Source organism: Sarcophilus harrisii, chromosome 3 (genome assembly GCF_902635505.1).
Source record: "Sarcophilus harrisii chromosome 3, mSarHar1.11, whole genome shotgun sequence".
Taxonomy (NCBI): Eukaryota; Metazoa; Chordata; class Mammalia; order Dasyuromorphia; family Dasyuridae; genus Sarcophilus; species Sarcophilus harrisii.
The window spans coordinates 28,453,701-28,476,940 of record NC_045428.1 but is presented as its reverse complement, the minus strand read 5'-3'; the positions used below and the strand labels follow the sequence as shown (position 1 = coordinate 28,476,940).

At 38.9% G+C, this 23,240-nt stretch overlaps 1 protein-coding gene across 1 annotated transcript in view; it reads left to right on the top strand.

Annotated features, from left to right (window-relative positions):
• Positions 1-9,239: 9,239 nt before the first annotated feature.
• SLC7A14 (solute carrier family 7 member 14) overlaps positions 9,240-23,240 on the top strand; it is a 76,103-nt gene continuing 62,102 nt past the window's right edge. The window contains exon 1 of the mRNA XM_003766160.2: positions 9,240-9,543. Coding sequence (XP_003766208.1) covers positions 9,240-9,543 — 304 coding nt within the window. The remainder of the gene's footprint in view (positions 9,544-23,240) is intronic.

The window sequence follows — 23,240 nt, the reverse complement described above, 5'->3', positions numbered from 1 at the left end:
AGCAGAACTTCACAGAGCAAGCAGAGTATCTAGCTCCAGAGTGTCCAGTTCTACTGGACCCCAACAGAAAGACCATGGCAATCTAAGTTTGCATTACTCTCCATAAGCCAAGTAGCTGGAAATCACTCTTTATTGAGTGTCTTCATTGGAAAGCCTAAAGACTGAAGAATAATCAAAGCCAATCACAGCGCCTAGCCCATAGTAAACATTTACTAAATATTTGTTAAGTTGAAATTGAATTTGAGGTTTTAAAAAAAGCTCTTAGCTTAGGGAATATCTCTTCTGTTCCTTCACTCAATTGAATGATTAATTCAGTTGAATTGAACTAATAGGAAAGACAAATGAGGAAGTAACTCCAAAAGGCAGAAAACCTCTCTTAGAGTTAGTCTACTAACCATGCAGGGGTAAACAGGTCTTGTTTTAGCTAAAAAGCCAACAAATGAATTTCTTATTGCATTTCCTCAGCCTGCTGCCACAAGATGAGTTTCAGATTCACTCCATGTATAAGGAGAAATCAATATTTATACTTATCTGGAAGGAAATTAACCAAAGCAAAAAAGTCAGGGCTTGTTCAGAATAAACTGAATTTATCTAAGCAGTGAAAATTTAATTTAGGAGGGTAGCAATGGATCCGAATCCTGGAAAGCATCCACATCTCATTTGTACAGGCTCCCATCCATGTAAACAAAGGTCATTTCAGAAGCCAAGCAATTTGACTTTTATGGGTGCCACTAAATTTGTTGCCATGTAACTCTGATGTTTTATGACAAAGCTGACCTTTGCAGATATCCCAAGTAGAATAGAAGTGCTCGCTTATGTGAGACTCAGCAGCTCACAGTGCTATAGACATAATAAATATTCACTATTCACAGAATGATAAGAAGATTATTTATATTGTTTATTGTTTTTATCATGTTTTAATGTTTGCAAAAATATATATCTTATCTTATTGGTTCCTCCCATCAAGATGTGAGGGAGGTACCATATGCATTCATCTCCATGAAGAAACTGATACTCAATAGCCAGTGAATGCAAACAGACTGAATAAAGGCAAATGTCCAAATATTCTTTTTTTTCTTTTTTGCTGAGACAATTGGGGTTAAGTGACTTGCCCAGGGTCACACAGGTAGGAAGTGTTAAGTGTCTGAGACCAGATTTGAATTCAGGTCCTCCTGACTTTAGGGCTAGTGCTGTATCTATTGCACCACCTAGCTGCCTCAAATGTCCCAATTTTGAGACAGACAGACAGACAGACAGAGAGAGAGAGAGAGAATATCCATAGTCTACAAACTATAAGCCAATAAGTTTGACTTGAATCCCTGTAAACACTCTAGAATAGCTTATTATAGACATGGTTGGTAAAGACCTAGAAAGGGAAACAGTGATAATAAAAAGACAGCGTGACTTTATCAAAAACACGTTAGACTAGATTGGTTTTCTCTTTTGATAGGGGTACTAAAATGATGGATGAAGGTGATGCTATAGAGATTTAAACTAGGGTTTCCAGACACTTCCTCAAAATAACAGTTATTTCCATTGACCTTTAACCAAAATTTAACACTTCTATTATCCATTGCAAAGCATTATTCTGAAAGGAGACCCATAATAAGGGATTCACAATAGATTATTTACCCAGCTTTTTAAAAGACTTGCTAGATCCACATTAGGGGAAAGGGAAGAGAAGATGCATTTATTCAGATAGCTGCTATTTGCCATGTACTATGCTAAATGCTTTACAAATAATGTTTTATTTGATCTTCACAGCAATCCTGGGAATTGGATACTATTGTTATCCATCATTTTACAGTTGAGAAAACTGAGGCAGGCAGAGTTTAAGTGACTTGCCCAGTTAATAAGCACCTGAGACTGGATTTGAATTCAAGTTGTCCTGACTCCAAGCTTAACACTTGTAATACAATATCTCATACGATTATGGAGAAGAAAGGAGACATGGATTGGAAGATAACACAATTAGATAATGTCAAAGCTGGTTGCATGACAACTCAAAGAACAGTCAGTAAAGGCTTCATCCTCCCATAGATTCATTTCATCGGAGTGGGTTCATATGGATCAGAGTCTAAATGCACTCTCTACTATATTTAACTGAGTTCATCTCATTCTACCCTGGGAAATTTTCCAACAACAAGGGAACTTGTAGGCTTCCTGTCTGTTTCAATCCAGGGGGGTGTGAGGAGATGACATGGACAGAATAAAGCCATAAGGCACTGTCGCCACTCTCCGCCCCCATTCCAGACAACTTTCTGGGCTTCCCAGAAGCATTTCTTATGATCAAGAGAATCACACTCAAGGAAAAGCTACCAGATCACTAACAAGTATGATTCATTTCCTAATGTCCTCTATGATAAGTTGTGATGGATATCACATCGGGACAAATAAGTGGGCGATGGATTTAGAGACAATGGCGCGTCTAAAACTCCTAACCCATCGGGTGGATCTGTCCAACATGCCGAGGAAGGAGCAACTATTGCCTCTGGCTGACTCTGCAATTATGCAGGTGCTATTTCCATGCCTTCATTACAGCAGGGTACATTTTAGGAATTACACATCATATAGGGTAGTCTAGACAGCCGGAAAATCTTTTTTTTTTTAAACCAATTCACAAAAGCTGGCACTGATCCTTCCTATGTCTGCCAAGGCAGGTTTTTCCCTCCTTCCTAGCTACATATACAACTTCTCATAATTTCTTATGTTGACAATGGCTCTTTTTTTTTGGCCATAAACATATTTAGTCTGAGTTATAGTGGGCAGGTTCCAGAAAGCGAATCAGGGAGCTAAGTTCCATCCCTGCCACTCATTAGCTATGGGATGCTGAACAAATTACTCATCTCTTTGGACATCAATTTCTTCAGCTGTAAAATAAGCCTACATAATCTCTAAAATTCCTCCAAGCTTTAATAATGTCGGTATCTTTATTTAATAATAATATTTAACACATAAGGAAGCACTTCTCTTTGGAAAAGTTATAGGATCTTTCAGACAACTAAATCGTGACTCCATAAGTCCCAGGGAAGTCCTTTACTTCCCATGCTAGAGCGCCAAGATCCTAGCACAGATAAGCAGTGAAATGCAAAATTCCTCCGCGTTGTTCCCCCACATTCTCATCTCCTGTAACAAACTTGCCTACAGACAAATGGAATGGTGGCTATTGTTGTTGAGTCATTTTCAATCATAACTTTTCTTTCTTAGGAAAGATGCTGGAAGGGTTTGTCATTTCAGCAAATTACAGATAGGGAAACTGAGGCAAATAGATTTAAGTGTCTTGTCAAGGGTCACATAATTTGTGTCCAAGATCAGGTTGGAACTCAAAAAGATGAGTCTTCTAACTCCAGGTCTGGTCTTCTATCCACTCACTGTACCATCTAGCTGCTCAAAGAGAATGGACTACTCTATAAAAAAGAATCAGATTTTCACAATACTATCAGCAGTAGTGGGTAGCACAGGACACAGATTTTTTTTCATCTAAATAGACCAAGAGGGAGGAGAGGGGAGAAGAAGGAAGATGTCCCCTGAGCTGCCATGCTCCATGGGGATATGAGTTCCCTTCTCTTACCAGCAGACAACCAGGGAATCCTGGGAAGGACTTTTGAAGGAGATGGCACTTAAACTGAGCAACTGTTTTCTTCTAGTAAGCCAAAACTGAATGTTGAGGCTATAGAGCAAGAGAATGCACAGCTTGGTGCATTTCAGTAGATATAAACTTTAAGGTAGGAACTACCTCATTTCTATCTTTGTTTCTCTCACACTGGGAGCTAATAAACATTTGCCAAATAGAATAGCACTAGGCCATTCCGGTAAACTGATCCATTAACATTTGCAGCCTAAGAGCCATCTGAATCCAGAGAGAAGACTATAGGGATTAAATGTGGATCACAACATAGTATTCTTGCCTTTTGTTGTTGTTATTTGCCTGCTTGTTTTTCTTTCTCATTTTTCCCTTTCAATCTGATTTTTCTCATGCTGCATGATAAATGTAGATATTTGGTTAGAATTGCACATGTTTAACTTATATTGGATTACTTGTTGTTTAGGGGAGGGAGGGAAGGGAAGGAGAAAAATTTGGAGCGCAAGATTTTGCAAAAGTGAATGTTGAAAACTATCTTTGCATGTATTTTGAAAAATAAAAAGCTTTTATTACAAAACCAAAAAAAAAAAACCTCATTTGCAGCCTAACACAAAGGGATAAATTGGGAGAAGAATATATGCTGGGGAACAGATGGGCAGAAGCTGGCAACCCCATGAGAGTTTTTGTAGAAAGAAGGCGCATCATGATCCACCCTGAGAAATGAGAATCTAGATTCCTGCCTTCCCTACCTCCAATCCGCCTTCCAGAATATTTATCCCAACTCTAATTTCTCCAAATTACTGAAGCAAAATAATAATAATAATAATAATAATAATTAAATCATTGGCTTGAGATGTAAATAAGCATAAGATGTAATTGCTTTACAATAAAAAAAAAGGAAGGAAACTCCTATAGGCACAAGTTCTCTTTGCCAAAATAATCTAACTCACTCAATCTACGAGATTTTCCTTTAGAATTCCAGGAAAGAGGGGGTCCAAAAGAGCCCCACAAAAAAACAGGCTGGAGAGAACTTGGTAACTAGGAAACTACTCAGTAACTTAAGTGATTGGTCCTAATTGGTTTTAACTGGTCTCACAGCCAATTAGGCTGGAATTTGGTGTGCATGGGGATAATGTTAGATCAACCTGGAAAGGGAGATGCAGCCAGATTGTGAAAGGCTATAATGACATCATAGACATTGATCAATGATATTGATTATAGAGGTAATAGGGAACCACCGAGATTTCTTGAGCTGAGGCACAATATGTCAGACCTGCATGTCTAAGGATCGCAACTTGATTCCAAATCCTGAAGTCTTCCTCTAGACTAACTTCACTAACTTCCTATTATTAGCTGAGTAAACTCATTGATATTCCTTTAATGACCTCCACAATCTTCCACTTGCTTAATGACCTCATCCCTTAAAGAAGACCAATGGCTAACATTTAATTGTTTGCATCTCATCATCCTTGACAATCTGATGAATTGCTTTAATTTGCACCTTGATAATTTTAATTTGCATTTGTGATTCAGAGCATTTTTTACTTAGGGTTGTATATAGTTTTCATTTCTGTTTTTTAAATTCACCCTGTTGTGTACTTCAATTCCTTGCCTATTAGAGAATTGCCCCTGTTCTTTAAAGAGTTGTATCAATTTCTTCTGTAGCTCAGATATCAGATCTTTATCTGCAAAGAGATTGCTCCAATTAACTGCTTCTCTTCTCATTGTAAATCCATTTATTTCCATTTCTGGTAAGTAGTTTTCAGTTTCATATAAACAAAATCAAATAAGCAGATTGATAAATAGAGTCAATACCTATCTAGATGCTAGTTATTAGGCACAAAGTCAAAAAAAATTTTCTGAGCTCTGTTTTCAAAGTGCTTACAATCAATGGAGTTGGGGTGGAGAACCATATTTCCAAAGAGAATAGTACTATACAAATTAGAGAAACAAGAAAATCTGAAGAGAGATCAAGAAGTAATAATTAGATCCTATCATAATAATAATTTGATCTTGTGGTAGCAGATAAAAAGATGCTATTTTTTTCTTTCTTGATAAGAGTAATGCTATTTCAGAATTTTATTATTAAATGGCCAGGCCCATCTAACCCTATATCTTACCTTCCTTTAACTGGGTTCTTTAGGCCAGAGTGATCAAAAACAGGCTATCTTGTCTTAGACCCATGAGGCCAGTGAGAGACTAGATTAAATTTAAAAATTTCAGTCTCCTCCCCAGGAAAAAAAATAATTCAGTCATTGAATGTTTGTAAATCAGTCTGGCTATCTCTATATTGTATGCTACAAGGACCTGTAAGAAATGGCTTATTGGCAGATATCCATAAAGACAGATCATCTGCCAATGGATACGCCCCCCCCATCACTACTACACCCCCTCCCCAATGTTACACAGAGAAGAAAAAACCTTTTGCTAAATTGTATTCTAAATGTTGATGAAGTGGATAATAAACTTCAAACAACTCTGTGAGGGAGGTATTATTGCCCTTCTTTTACAGATGAAGAAACAGATTCTGACTTGTTCTTTGGGTTTGCAGCAAATAAGAGCCTGAAGTGAGATTTGATCTCAAACTTTTCGCTGCAAGTTCCTTTCTGCTAAAACACTTCACTTCTCTAACCAGGATGTCAGTGTGAAAGTTAAGCTTTTCTCCCAGACATTCGGGGAGCCATTGAGCTATTGTTCAGACAAGAAATACACAGTGAACGTGCAGACTCTAAAATTCTGACTTATCTGAGATGTGAAACCAAGTAAAGCAACACTACCCTACTCCACTCCACAGCCACCTTATGAACTGCCACGTTTCCCCTGACTGTTAATGAATTAGTGTTTCTAAATACTCTAAAAGCTGATAATCATTGTACCAAGTGCTAAGTAGTTTTAATTAATGGTGTTAGTAAGTTCATGCAAAAACCATTCCCAAAGGGACTTACTGCAAGAGAGGCAGCCTAGCATAACAGATAGAGAGGGAGCCCTTGGAATCAGAAAAACCTGTGTTCAAATTTTACCTCTGATCCAAATTAGCTGTGTGATGCAGGATAAGTTACTTAGCCAGTTAATGCTCCTGACCAGCACCCTAAGGTTGTAAGATGTAAAACAGTCCTCATCTGAATTGGCTGAGGAAATTCTTCAGCCGCAGGAACTTTACACATTTTTTTAAATCAAGGTCTGGTCTTAAAATTAGACAGACAGATAGATACATAGATACATAGATGAATGGATAGATGGATAGATATATGTATACATACATACATATATATATATATATATATATATATATAGCAAAAGAAAAAGTCTTGGTCACATCAATCATATACCTAGAATTGATGCTCAATTCTATTCTGCGTGAATTTCTGCTAAACTGGTACGTTTATAATGCTCCCATATTCCAAGAAACTACTCATGATTTTTATTTCATTCAGGTCAGTAAGAATTGATTTCATGCCTTTTATATAAAAGACACCGTGCTAGACTCTGCAGATAAAAAAAAAAAAACAGAAAAGACAGCACTGCTTGCCTTCAGGGAACTGACATTCAAACCCATCCCACTCTCAGCAGTCAAATTCATCTTTGCAAAGCATAGAGCTGACCACGTCGAATTCTCCCTCTTCTTCCATTTCTAGAGGCTGCTTTGTACTTCCAGCATCAAACAGAAAATCCTGTCAGACATTCAGAACCTTTCCCAGCCTGACCTCCCTCTGCCTTTCCAATGTTCTTCTCCTTCCACCCCTATTCCCATCCAGTGCCACTGACCTCCTTACTATTCCTAAAGCAAGATGTGCCATCTCCCACCATTCCAGCTGTTTGCCCTGGCTGTCCTCCAGAACTGAAATTCTCTCCATCCCCACCTCCTATCCTCCATGGTTTCCTCCAAGTCCCAATGAAAATTCTGCTTCCTGTGAGAAGCCTTCCATCTTCATTCTGGTCTCTTTCCTGTGTTGATTGTCTCCACTGGATTCTGCATTTAGCACAGTTACCAGAATATAGTAGGTACTTAATAAGTGCTTATTGATTGCCTGACTTATTAAGAAATCTTCAAAGATATATAGATAGATGCAGACACACACACAGAGATACACAGAGAGAGACAGACACAGAGAGAGATACAGAAAGAGAGAGAGAGAGACAGAAACAGAGACAGAGACAGACAGACAGACAGAAAGAGACAGAGAGAGACAGAGACAGAGAGAGAGACAGACAGAGAGAGAGAGAGAAGGTTACACAAGATAATTTCAAGAGGGAGTTTTGGAATTCATGTAATTCAATTTTTTCTTTCCCAAATGGGGAAACTGAAACCCAGAGATGTAAGTGACTTTCAACACTGGAATTCTTTCATCTCATTAGCCTTTAGTATGCCTTTGCTGTTTCAGACAGTTGAAGTCTAAGCTGAAAGATCAGGGTGAGGGTGAGGGATTTTGGATAGCAGTGCCATTTCACAGATGTAAGATTTATCCTGTATAAGCTAAGGATGGACCCAAGGAGAAGTTAAGATAAGGATAAAACAGATAAAATAATCCATCTTTATGGGGGCTAGGTAGTATAAGAGTATTTTGCCCATTTTACAGATGGGAGGACAGATGGAAAGAACAAGTAACTTGACCACAATAAGTCAGTGGCTGAAACAGGGCACCCTGGGTAAGTAACACAAAATACCTCATCAAATCAAAGATAAAGAGTTGAAGAGGTTGGGGAAGCCCATTGGAAACAAGAAGCCCTAGGGAAGAGACCTTGGGATCCCTCTCATGGAAGAGAAACAGAAATCCCAGGATGCTGCTCCTGTGGCACAGATCCTGAGAACCAATGAGGTCACAGCGGGAGAATCTAATACCAAGGAATGGTGCCAGTTGATGGCACTGAGGGATAATGAGAGAATAAGGCAGGTCTGGGTCAGGGAAAGCACACTATCTTCTAACTCCTTATTTTAACCCATCATCATTTGTGTTCATTTGTCTTATTGTATTGTGCATATTTGTTGTATACAAGGGAAGACTTCATCTGAAGAAAAAGAATAAAATGTGTTGGGGTAGTAATAAAGATGAAAAAGGAATATAAATAAAACTTTTTCTTAATTTGCAAAAGCAATTACAAGATGCAGGAGGGAACATAAATAGAGCAATTTTGTTAATTGCCTTGTTAAATTTAGCAATGCAGCCAGATACATACATACTTACTTTTTAAATCAAAGTCAATAGCATTAGCTAACTCTTCTTGCTACCACCTGCTAAGCACATTTGTTTCTATATGGTTAAAAGGATATAAGCATCACCAAGGCCTTTTGAATTTCAATGCCCAGGAGCAGAGATCCACCTGCCATACCCTAGTTATGGCCTCGGGCTGAGCTGAAACTTTGATCCACAGTCCTCTGCTTTTGCTGTTCTTTCCACCATTCCTTAGTCCTTCAGACTCAATGTGTTGCTTCCACTTGATCTCACTCACAGTTCTCTTTTGTCTTTTTCTTTTAGGGTTTCCCACAGGATTCAGGGAAAGGAGGAAGCGTATGGCTCAAGCATGTGGCTGAGGGACCCCTTGGGACTTTTCTGAAAGGAGTCTCTCCTCCCTTGAAGTTGATGTGCTCCTGAGCCATTGACCAAGCTCTCCAATCTCTCCAAGCAGCTGGCATCTGCCTCCGCCCCTCCCCATCACAATGAGTGGCTTCTTTGCCTCTCTGGACCCCCGGCGGGTCCAGTGGGGGGCCGCTTGGTATGCCATGCACTCTAGGATCCTCCGCACTAAACCCGTGGAGTCGATGCTGGAAGGCACGGGAGGCACCACGGCTCATGGCACCAAACTGGCCCAGGTGCTCACCACCGTGGACCTCATCTCCCTTGGAGTTGGCAGCTGTGTGGGCACAGGCATGTATGTGGTGTCTGGGCTGGTGGCAAAAGAAATGGCGGGACCCGGCGTCATTGTGTCCTTCATCATTGCAGCTGTGGCTTCTATCTTGTCAGGTGAGCATCTCAGCCTTGGGGCCGGCATTGTGGAGGTTGGGGCAAGGAGAACCCAAGGAAAACTCACTTACCTCAGATCAGTTCCGGTTATACTCCCAGAGCGGAAGGGGATGGGATTTAGTAGAAACAGAGTAGAAGGGGCTAAGAAATAAGATGGCAAAGAGTAAAGATTTCTGGCTCTCAGTTCACTGAATCAATGAATGAATGAGTAAATGAATAAATAAAAATCATTTATTAAGTAATTGCTATGTGAGTTCAATTCAAAAAGCATTTATTAAGCACTTACTATGTACCAGATACTTTGCTACATGAGGAAATGGAAAGGCTAAATGAAAACATGCTCTTCCCTCAAAGAACTTATATTCAAAGTTCATAGAATTTCACAGAGGTAAGGGACCTCAAGGGCCTTCTAACCCAACCCATAATAAATAAGAATCCCCCTATAGCACAATCTGCAAGTGTTTGTCTATACCTTAATCTTTTCTGTGTTGGGATCCCTTGGATAGTCTGATGAAAACTAGGACCTCTTCTCTAAATGACACTTTTATGCATTTAAAAATTAAATTAAAATTTTTAAATGCATAAAATAAAATTCAAAGGAAACAAATTATAATGAAGTACAGTTATCAAAATAAATATATTTTCAATTTGTTGTTCTTCAGTTTTAAGTCATGTCCAATTCTTGATGACCCCTTTTGGGGTTTTCTTGACAAAGATAATATACTAGTTTGCCATTTCCTTCTCTAGCTCATTTTACAGATAAAGAAACTGAGGCAAATAATGTTAAATGATGTGCCCAGGATCACATAGCTAGTAAGTATCTGAGGCCAGATTTGAATGCAGAAGATGAGGCTTCATGACTCCAGGCCTGCGCTTTGCTCACTGCACCATCAAGCTGTCTTCTTCCCCTTCCTTTTTTTTTTTTTTTTTTATTACACGCATGTATTTTCTCTCCTCACCTTACCTGCAATAAAAATAATTAAAATATGCATTGTTCCAGGCCCAAATTTCTCTGATAAAGGTCTCATTTGCAATGTATAGAAGAAATGGCTTCAAATTTACAATAAGAGCCATTTCCCAATGGACAAATGGCCAAAGGCTATGAACAAGCAATACCCATGTCAACAACTGATCCCATGTAGCTGGAGACACCAGCTCTGCCCAGATGGAGAGGGAGCTCCTAAGAACAGGGATTATTTCATTTTTTACCTCAAAAATAGGTATTTTTTTTAAACCATGTTCACAGACATCAAAACACAAAATGTCTGTCCTCTGCTTTGCTTGAAGATCTCCAGGAAGGGGAAACCCATTCCCTCTGAGAAATCCATTCTCCAAATCCCATCCTCCCAGAGAGGATTTCCTGACACAAAGGCTAAATTGGCTTCAAAGCTCCAAGTCAATGTTGGCTTAACATTTTGATGGAGGGACTTCGAGTTAGGAAAGACATAAGGAACAGCAAAGTCACTAGGACCTGGGAGAACCCCCACCCACATACCCAGATACAATTCTGTGGTGCAACAATAAAACCAGCTTTCTTCCTCTCTTGCCTCTTTTGCCTGCTCCTCCCCCTACACACACACACACACACACACACACACACACACACACACACACACAGGGATACTGGAATAAATCAAGTCAACTGATCTTTATCCACTGAAATTCTCCTCTGATGACTCCCATTGGGTAGAGCTGACTCTGGATGAAGTTGCACCATCTGAGCAAAATACTTTAGAGGCCTTATCCAGCTAGAAAGGCTAGAGGAAAATGATGATGATGATGATGATGATGATGGCAGCATTGATAGCTTGATGTTTATTGTTTTAAGGTTCACAAAGCTCTTCACATAGATCATTTCCTTTGATCCTCACAAGAACTTTAGGAGATAGGTGCTATTAATAAGCCCCCTCCCATTTTACCCATGGGAAACTAAGGCTTACTGACTTGCCCAGAGCCACATAGCTATTAAATGTCTGCAGCTATGAATATTTTTTTCTAAAAAAAAATGGTGGTTTCATTAACTATGAATCATGAAGAGAGAGAGCAGTTGAGAGCAGTGTGGCTCAATGGAAACCCACTCTGGAGTCAGAGGAATTGGATTTAAATATTGTTTCTGATGCTTACTGCTTATGGCTCTGGGCAATCCTCTTTAACTCTTGAAAGTTCAGGTTCCTCATCTGTAAGAGGAGGGGTTGCCTAAACAGCTTCTGAGGTCCCTTCCAGTCCCCAAACCTCTGGTCCTAAATTCCTGAATTGTGAAAGGAAGAAATTTCTGGTTTTAAGAGTTCTAAGTAAGATTAAGAACTGTAGGATGCTACCTTCAAGATGTTGAAGAATTCATATGGGTAATGAGCCCATCCTTTCTCATTTGGCTTTTATTAATACTCATTTCCACTCTCTGCTGCTTCTCCATTAATCATGTGCTACTCTCTTCCAAGTTTTGAAGAATTCTTCATAGCAATGGGGACCAATAATCCATTTCGATGTGTGCCCAGACTCAGCATTTCCAAAATCCCTTTTGTTAATGAGCAATGATAAGTCAAGAGCACCTCTGCTTTTCTCAAAGTTTGAAGTTAGCAAACCTCATGTCCTAATGATGTATTTTGTACTGCTTTTCACAATCTAGAATTGACAAGGGTTCTGTGACTATCGAGGGGAAGAAAAAAATTAACAAGGTTCTTTAAATTGTTCTAAAATGAGGTTCAAGAAACATTTCCTGATGACTGATATCTAAAACTAGGATAGTAAAAAGCTTTTTACTAACTATAAAAAAGAGCACAATTGGCCAGAACACTAAATTACGCAGGATTGTACTTGTATTCAGACAGGTGCTGGTAACTGTTTAACAATCAGATCTCTAAAAAGTGTATGGAAGAACCATACACTTTTAAGCATAATCTTGCATTAGTGAGAATCAAAAAACCAACTGATCAAATGCTGCTTTGTAGTGTTTGCTGGTTTCTAAGATGTAAATGCTCACGCTGAAAATCATCTCCAGTGAATCTATACAGCTGACTCCAGCACATGTCTGCTTGTACTCAGCATTTGTGTTCTCAATGTTTGGTGATTTTCCAAATCCCTGTCATTTCCCAGTCCTTCTCTAGCTCACCAAACTCACCTGTGTGACAAAGAATTCAAGTTAAGTAAAATGTCCATGTTTAAAAAACATAGTTGTCATTCAACTCCTATAACTCACCTTCCCTACCAAGAAAGATGTTTCTTCATTAGTCCTCAAAGAAGAAAGATTATCATTGCATGAATTAGAATGTGTTTTTCCTTTACATTATTATAATCATGAAAAATATTCTCTTGCTGCTACTTTGCATCAGTTCGTGCAAATCTTAAGTTTCTCTAGATTTTTCATATTTTTCATTTTTTACAGTGCCATAATATTCATAGGATTCATGTGTCATAATTTGTTCATTCATTCCCTCATCAAAGGTCTCCACTTTGTTTCTGGATTAATTTTATTGCTATAACAAGTAAGGCTGCTATAAATATTTTGGTACAGAGAGAGACAGAGACAGAGACAGACAGAGACAGAGACAGACAGAAAGAGACAGAGAGAGAGACAGAGACAGAGTGAGTGTATGTGTGTGTTACCTTTCCTTCTGTCTACACTTTGGAATAAAAGACCAGTATTATTGTTATTACTCAGTCAAAAGATATGAACATTTGGGTTTCTTTGGGAACATAGTTCCAAAATATTTTCTAGATGAGCTAGATCTTGATCTGTTATTTCACCAACAACATAATAATGCTACCTGTGACTTCTTGAGAGAAACAAATCACCAAAAACAAAAACAAACAAACCCATACCACGGATTTCTTTGTTTAGCTAAGATTGACCTGTGCTTTTATTGAAATGGAAAGTTCCCAATTAAAAAAAAAACTAATTCCTTGTACCCAATGCAGATGAGTACCCGCTTTGTAACTTCAGATGTTGCTTGGAGCACTAAGAACTTATGGACTAAGGATATATAGTTAGTATGTATTGGAGGGGAGATTTGAATCCAGAGCCTCCTGACTAACAGCCCACTGAACATACACAGAAACATTTTCAGAGTATACACATTGATACCATTCTATAGCTTCTCCAGCATCCTATAGGATTCTTCAATATCCTCACCCAATAAGCAAAGACTAAAATAGATTCAACACCCTGGACTTTCTAAATCAAGCAAGGTTTCTGAAAGATTTTCAATAAGTGTTGGAAAATTAATTTTCTACTTAATTTTCAATTAACCAGAAAATTCCAACTACCCTCACACAGCATAAAGATTGGATTTTTCTGTATTTTCTTTTATTACAAATTAATTTGTTCATGAAGGGTTGAATGTGACTCAGTATAACTGAAACTGATGCAATCTGGACTAAAGAGGGAAATTTGTAGAGGTCTGAGTCTATGTGCTAAATTATAGCATTTATTAAGTACCTATTATGCCAGGCATTGTGCTAAGCATGGTGCTACAAAGAAAGGCAAAAAACAGACTTTGTCCTTGAGGAATCTACAGTTTAGGGGAGGGGAGAAAAAAGGAAGGGAGATACAAACAACTCCATACAAAGAAAATAAAGATAGGATAAACTGACGGTGATCTCAGAGGGAACGCAGGAAGATTGAGTAACACTAGAAATCAGTTTGTCCACCTCCCTCAGATTACAAAGGAGGAAACTGAAGCTCACAGAGTTTCTAGATGAGTAGGGGAAAGGGAGTGGAGAATACAGTCAAGCAGGGAAGCATGTGAGGGAGCAGCAACCTGATGTTTGATGATGTGGCTCAATAATTGCATCATAGATTTCTTTTTATTTGAGTCTAAGCTTTAGAGCAAGCTAAAAGAGAGAGAGAGAGAGAGAGAGAGAGAGAGAGAGAGAGAGAGAGAGAGAGAGAGAGAGAGAGAGAGAGAAAGGAAGGAAGGAAAGAAGGAAGGAAGGAAGGAAGGAAGGAAGGAAGGAAGGAAGGAAGGAAGGAAGGAAGGAAGGAAGGAAGGAAGGAAGGAAGGAAGGAAGGAAGGAAGGAAGGAAGGAAGGAAGGAAGGAAGGGAAAGAAAGAAAGAGAGAGGGGGAAAAAGAGAGAGGGGGGAAAGAAAGAGAGAGGGGAGGAAAGAAAGAGAGAGAGAAAGAAAAAAGAAAGAGAAAGAAAGGGGGAGGGAGGGAGAGAGAAAGATTCATGTGTTTTGGATTAAACTGAATATAGTCAAGCCTAAAGCTGATTACACATACACACGCATATATATACTCCCACCACATGGCATAATGCCAGGCACAGACTAAATAAATATTAATAAATGCTTATTGGCTAGCTAAATTAAAAATATATACAAAACATATCCAGAGTAATGGAAAAGAGGAGAAATTACTCACCACTAATGGGATCAGGAAAGGTGCACCAGGGAGCTAGTGATTCCAAAGTTGAGAGGAGGAGAGTATTCCAAGCATAGAAGAAAGCTTGTTCAAAAGCTTGGAGAGAACGCCGTGCCCACGCAGGAGTAAAAAGACCAATTTGGCAGGCCCAGAAAATGAATGGGGAAAGAATAATGTGCAATCAGCCTGGAAAGGGACACAGGAGCCCTATTTTGCAAAGCTTTAGCTACCAGAGGAAATTGTATTTTGATCTAGAAGCAGAGAAGTCAGGACTGTCCCTCTGGCAGCTGTGAAAGGACGAGAATTCAGAGGCTATTATGATAAACCAGGCCAGGTGAGGGGTGATGAGGGATTGAATGGGGGTTGTGGCTATGTCATTGTGTTATTTCTGGGTTTGGGGGCTCAATTGTTGAATTTCATATTTTTTAAATTCCCTGATCTATTTAGAGCCATAATTAAGAATTTTAGAGCCTGGAATAAATCAGTTGTAAAGTAAACCTAACAGAGACCTGGACCATGATGCCTTGTGTCTCACAGGAAGGCAGCTGGGAGTTGTCAGGGAAGAAGGCAAGGGAAAGCTTCAAGGTCCCCCTTTGCTAGCACACCCTGAATGTTTTGCAGGTAGAGCGTGAGTCCTTAAGCCCAGTGGCATGGCGGAGAGTGAAGCAAGCAGTCTACCTTTGTCAGGTAGTTACCTGGCTTTGGGTGTGGTCCTTTCCTAACCTTCCCCCCCATGACATTAATTGCCATCTGCATCCCCCCCCCCAGCTTTTCAACCCCATGAAATTAGGGGGGCAGTTAAAGGCAGGGAAAAAACAGCAGGGAAGAAGGTATTAGGGAAAGATGAACCATGGGAGAGGGCCACCACAGCAAGAGATCCTGGTGGCGGTCATATCATATAGCATAGAAATACCTAGTCAGAGCATTGCTGCAGGGATGAAGGGCAATCCCCTACTAAATATTGGCATCCTGAGATGAAGCCCAAATTGCCCTGCCCTAGGAATGATTCTGGCTACAATCCTCAATTCTAACTTTCCTGACCGATCGATTTGCCCAACTCAATCTACAATAAACTTGAAGCTCTCAAGACCTAGAGGAAATAATGTGGGCAACAGAGGGTACAGAACAAAGGTCGCCCCTTTCTTTGATGCACTGGCCTTAAGGCTTGTGATGGGAAGAGTCTCTCTTCCAAAATATCTGTCTCGGGGCTCCCACATTGCTTAAACATGGTTCTCAGTGTCCCGACTACTCATCTTGGATTGTTTTTTCATAGCAGCAAGATTGTTGTCTTAAGAAATAGAGATTATTTAGATAGCCTAACAGCTGGTTTTCTTGTTTGGCTGTTCCCAGTTGTTGCCAAGCTGAGACAGGATGTGGGCACTGGACCCTAGGAGTCCAGTCGGTCACCAGGTTTCTATTTCAGGCTTGCCTTCCAAAGGCCTCTCCCAGCAATCAAGGAACTGCATGTAGTTAAACAGCACAGGGCCACCACTTCAAATATGCCTTTCAGACTCAGAAAAGTTGGTACTTCCCATAGAGCTCTGCTCACCAGAACCCCATCCCATGCTCTTTTCTCTACAGCCCCTAGACAGAACAGGGCCAACAACAGACTCTTCCCCCTTGCTTTGAGGAGACCCCCTTCCTCATGTTCCCCTCTTCAACTTGTGCCAGAGAGTTCATTGTTCCAGCTACGTGTAAATCAGGACATGAAAAGGGACTTTTCAATACATCTATCACCTGCCGCAGGTAGAGAAAAAATAGAGAAAAGCCGCTATGAAGAAAATCACAATCGCATCTAAAATGCTGGATTGACATCCCTGTAGGCTGCAATATCTACTCTGTCAATTCTAGGTCCAGAAAACATGAGCCACTAATTTTAATAAAAATTTTTGCAAGAACTTCAAACTATCCTAATTGTAAAATGAATTTAGCAGGACATGGATGATAAGGACACATGATATTGTAGAAGGAGCCCTGGGTTTGAAGTCAGGAGAATTGCATTCAAATCTCACCTCTAATGGCTTATCACCCATGTGACCTTGGGTTTTATGGGCCTCGGTTTCCTGATCTGTAAAAATGAAGGCATGAGATGTTCTCCAAGGTACCTTCTAGATCTAGGCGCCTATGAAATAAGATGAGTGACCAATGTATTCTAAGGGATTCTCTCTTTGGAAAAACTAAGCTCTAGGCTTTTTCTTATTTCTTTTTCTAAATTTCCCACATCGTCTATTATTATGAATATGTAGTTTATTTATATAAATGCCCAGTAGAGTAAAGACTCATCAAGTGTGATAATTTTTTCCCAGCATCTACTCTCTTGTCTATGCAGGTAATCAGGCGATATTTATTAATTATTAGTGAATATTCTCCCTAACTACCTTGGGTTTATTTTATATTTATTCTATATATAATTACATATCTTACATATAATTATTCTGAAGATACATGCTATTAAGATCTATATTAAACACCTGCTGTATGCCCATATTGATATAGCCCCTGGAATCAAAGACAAAAATGAAATAAACACTAAGGAAGTTCAGAGAGGACAGGAACACAGGGACAAAGATAAAGGAAGATTCATTGGAAAGGATGAGCACCAGCTGGAGCACACATTGCACCTGAGTTCAAATCCTGTCCCTGACACCTAGTACCTGAGTAACCTGGGTCTCAGTTTCCTCACCTGTAAAATGAAGAATTTAAGCCAGAGGCCTCTGGGATCCCTTCAGATCTATAATAAGGAAAGGATTATATCAAACCACTTAGGAAATGTTTATTTTTTCCAAAATCAACATCCAGTCCACAAAGATTTATTATTTCTAAACCGGTCTGGTATTGACTAAATCAGCTACTGTTTGCCACCTTTGGACAGCATCCAAATGTAGTTATTGATTTTTTCCTATGATTCTTTGAGTAGTCCCTATCTTTAAATCATGGCAAAACCTTGTAAGCCAAGCCCGTGGAGGCTAAGAGGAAATTAGGGCTTGATTTGTAGTCAGAAGATCAGGGTTCAAACTTCCTGAGAGACCCTGCTGGATTTCTTGGGCCTCAGTTTTCTCATCTGTAAAATGAGAGGATTGGCCTTGGTGAGATTCCTTCCAATTCTCACTGTCTGATCTTAATAAAAAGCACTTCAATATTTGCAAAGCACCTTATATCTACTGTCTCCCTTGAGTCCTATGAAAGGGCTAAACTAGGCATTATTTACCCATGTGGTGGATGAACAAACTGAGATTCAGAAGAGACAAGTAAATTACCCCTGGTTATGAGGCTAAGTGTCAGAGGTAAGATTGAACACAGATTTTCCTAATTCTGGGTCCAGTGAGCTTTTTACTAGGACAGTATGCCTCCTCAAGCACTGATCGGGTGATTGGCTCTCTCTGTCAATGCACATGCAATTATTAAAGGATAAATAGACAAAATCTATTCTACCAACTCTTTAATAATAACAGCTTACATTTATACAATGCTCTTTAAAACTCTGGCAAAGAGATTTGCAAATATCTAATTTTACCCTCATAATAACCGTAAGAAGTAAATGCTACTATTATCCTCACTTTACAGAGGAAACTGAGGCACACAGAGGTTATAGCATTAGTCAACTGTGTGTAGTGGGGATTCTTCTTTAAGCATGGATGGCCTCAAATAGATGATTACCAAGGGCCTTTAGCTCTGGATGGCCTCAAATCTAGATGGTCACCAAAGGCCTTTAGTTCTGGGAAGCTCTGGTTCTTTGATTTTCATTTTTCTTTTGCTAGCAATTGGTCTATCTGATGGCAGGCTAGAAACTTCTGTTGTTAATGTTTTCTTGATTCTGTCAGACTTTAGCACATTAGTCATTCTATTCAAGCTGGGAAGGAGCTAAGTTATGAGGAAGGTCACTCGGCCAAGCCCACAACACCTAAGTCAACAAAGGATAATGCTGAGTCTGGCTTATGGCCAATGGCAAGAGAGTGAGGAACAAATCAGGCAGAGAATTATGAGAAGAAGGCAGTGTGCTTGGATGTGGAGTATGAGAAGAAGGCAATGTACTTGCATGTAGATTATTAGAAGAAGGTACTTGTGTATTTGAATAGAGAGGAGTCTAGACCCCCTTCAAACACCCTAATGGGGCTTAGAAATGTTCTCAAAATAATTAAGTACCCTGACCTGCCCACAAATCCACAGAGGAGTTCCATGGAATCCGGCAGGGACTCTGGGATACATATCCAACTCAAAATACCCTCAAGCTATCACAGCCCATTGGAGGGCAGACCTCCATCCTGAGGACTTTGGGGAGACACTTAAATCAGACCTAGAATCTCAGAGTCTACTATCCAATGAAATGCTAAAAAGGAAATCCCTCTCCAATACCAACCAACAAACTTATATAGCCTCTGTTCAAAAGTCTCCAGTGAAAGGGAACTCACTCACACAGCTGTAATTGTCCAGAAACCTTTCCTTTCATTGATCCTAAATTTATCCCATTCTACTCTGACCCATAATTCCTAGCTCTATCATCTGGGACCAAGCAGAAGCTGTCTCCCCCTCTCTTTTACATAATAACCTTTCGTTTGTATGTATCTCTTTCTCTCAGAGACAATGTATCTGGTCATGATAAAAATTAGTTTTCTCTAGTGATGGTTCCTGATAGCACAAATATTACACGGCTCCCTCTCATCGTGAGACAGGTGAAGTTCATGATGGCAGCCAGATGTTGATACCAACTTGTCAAGCTGAGTCTGCACTTCTATGTGTATCCACCATTCCTCAACTATCTCTGCCCAAGCGCTTAGCAGCTCCATCCTCCCCCATCTCTGAGAATAAGCTGTGTATTCATAATAGAACCCAAATAGAATCACAAAACCATAAAACTTTGACCTAGAAAGAAGCTGTGCTATCATTGAGTCTGACTTCTCATTTGACAAATGAGGAAACTGAGGAATGAGAGCGATCAAGTGACTTCCTAAGAGATAGCAGCAAGAATACAAACCCATTTCCCCAGACTTCAAAACTATTACTCGTGTCCCAGTTCAATCCAAGTCAACAAATATTTACTGAATCTGGACTGTATGCTGAACACTGTGGTAGGCATTTGTTATACAAAGACAAAAATATATATGTATAATTAAGTTGTGAGACTTGAATTCACACCCTTCTTGCTTTAAATCCAGTTCTCTTATATATGTATGAAAGGGGAAAATAATCCCCCTCATAGACAAGAGAGTTTTCATTTAAGCAAATTCATCTTCCTTTTAGAATTCTTCTGTCACCCAAGCATATGCAGTATAACCCAAATCAATATTTCACACATCTGGGAAGATCTTGGGTTAAGTTACAACCTTGAAAACTAATAGCTATGTTACTAAATAACTAAAACCTGATACATCTGGCTCTGCCCTCTTTTGATAAAGCAAAATAAGCTTTGGATTTGGAATCACAAGCCCTGAATTCAGAACCTGAATCTGTTTATTATGGGCTGTGTCTGATCTTCAGCCGGTTGCTTTAGCTCTAACTTCAAAGCCCTCCTCTGTAAAATGAGAGGGAAACTAGAGGATCTCTAAGTTATCTTCTAACCTTGAACCCTGTGATTCAATTAAAAATATTCAGCTGAATTATAAAGGATACATATAGTAATAGCAGAGTTATAGAGGATATGTATATATAGAAATATATAGGAATACACAAAAACATACATATACACATGTAGGTACCTACATATGTGTACATGTAAAATATTTATACATGTGCATATGAATTCTGGATCTTGAAAGTGAGCCATTCAGGCTTCTATGCAAGTTTATATCTTTTTTTTTTTTAAGCCCTCTGGCTGTCAAATAGATGAGAGATCGTTGTGAATTCCAAGCCTTGCTCCAATAGACAATCCATCAGCACAATAATATAGTCAGCCTTGTGTTTCAGAAGAGAAAGGAAAAAAAGAAATAACAAAGCCAGAATAATCCATATTCTTATGAGAAATTTTTCAAACGTGCACCTTTTATTTGGGGAGAAGGGCAACCTAGGAAGGGCACAGACATAAAAGAAAGAAACTTTGACATTTTTTCAAAAGTTGTTTTTTTATACAACTTTTCAGAATGTGGACATTTTAATAGCTATCCTAAGAATGCCATTTCTTTTTCATTTTATGTTCATTTTTTTTGCTTTTATTTCACATTGACACTCTTTTAAATAGCATTATAATTTAAAAATCCTCATAGAGATGGGGTGGAAGCTAAGTGGTGGTGCAATGGATAGCTCACTGAGTCTGGAGTCAGGAGACTCATCTTCCTGAGTTCAAATCTGACCTTAAACACATCAGCTGAGTGACCCCAAACAAGTCACTTAACCTTCTTTGCCTCAGTTTCCTCATCTGTAAGCTGATCTGGAGAATAAAATGGCAAACCACACCAGTGCCTTTGCCAAGAAAATTTCAAATGAGGTCACAAAAAAAGTCAGACATGACTGAAAACAACCAAACAATAACATGGAGATATGGGGACATGGTGAAAACCAACCCAAGCAACTATGCCCTGGCATTATGTGTGTAGAGACAGCATTATTTAGAGCATCACAAGAATAGAAAAGACTGATCTTTTGGCTGGCAGTCAGTTAGGCTGGCCATAACTTTGCTACTTTCAAATGAATTTAGTTTTTCAGAGAAAGGGCCAGACCCAGAAAGCCTCAATTTCTTTCATATGCTATACTGTTACTCAACAGCCAAGAAAATATAAACTGCTTGAGGGCAGGGACTGCTAGGTTTTTTACTTGGAACTGCTAAGGTTTTTACTTTGAATCTTCAGTACCCAACATCTAAAGAGCACAAAGGAGGCATTTAATAAGTATTTATTTTTATTTGTTATTTATATATTTCTCCCTTTCTCTCCCACTTTATTTCCTACCCACTGAGAAGACAAGTAATATGATATCAGTTATACATGAGACATCATGCAAAATTTATTTCCATATTAACCATTTTTCCCAAAAAAGAGCAAAAAAAAAGTTTGAAAATCATCACTTAATTTGCACTGAAAATTCATCAATTCTGTATATAGAGGTAGATAACATTTTGTCATTGAGCCCTTTGAAATTGTCTGGGATCATTGTATTAATCGAATGAAAAATCCTTCAAAGTTAATCATCATTATAACATTTCTGGTACTGTACACAATGATCTCTGGGTTCTTCTTACTTCTTTTTGCATCAGTTCACAAAAGACTTACCATTCAGTTTTTTCTGAAAGCACCCCTTGTCATTTCCACAGCACAATATTATTTATTCCATCACAATCATATGCCATAGCTCATTCATCCATTCCTCAAATTGATAAGCATCCCCTTGACTTCCAATTCTTTATAACCACAGAAAGAGTTTCTATAAATATTTTTACACAATGAGGTCCTTTTCTTTTTCTTTCATCTGTTTGGGATACTGACCTTATAGTGGAATGGCTGGATCAAACTGTATTCACGGCTTTATAGCATATTTGGATAGGTTGACAAATGGTTTTCCAGAATGGTTGGACCAGTTCATAACTCCACCAACAGTTCATTCCTTCCTTCCTCTCCAACAGTTGTCATTTTCAAGTGTGAGGTGATAATCAAAGTTATTTTAGCTTACCTTTTTAATAAATAGTCACTTAAAGCAGTTTTTCATATGACTTTAAATAGCATATCTTGATAGCACAGTGGGCAGAAGGGGAATTTTGAGAGAGTTCAGGTGAGTTGATTCTAATATGCCATCTTGATTCCCTTAACAAGTATTTATTAGGCTCCACTATATGATAATGCTTGAGAAACAAAGAATAAGGGAAAACAGCATTTGCCTGCTAGATCCTAGAAGAGCTAATATTCTTATGGAGCATGCAGAATTAAACTATAGGACCACTCGATCATAAGCCAAGGGTTAGAAAGAACTTATACTATTTTTCCAATATTCTCATTTTACAGATGAGGAAACTGAGGTTTAGAGAGATAAAGTGACTTGATGAGATCACATAGGTAATAAGCATCAAAGACACAATTTGAACCCAAGTCATCTGACAGTGTTATTTCCAGAAAAATAGAATTGAATTTTATAGGGCCCTGTGTTCACTGGAAAACCCTTTTCCAAGTTTCTATTTTTCTAAAAGTGTGCCATAACGAAGAGCAGTGCAAGACAAGGTGGAATTTCACAATGTTGCTTTAAATAGTATGTCTTTTTTAAAAAACCTCACTGTTTATGGGATTCTAGGAGGAATGAGCCTGTTGTGCATGTAATTAGATTGTTGTCCCAGTAACATATATATTGTCCCAGTAACATTGGGGTATGTTGAGAGATGTGCACTGGCTTTTTGTTTTCATCCTTCTACCTTAAAATAT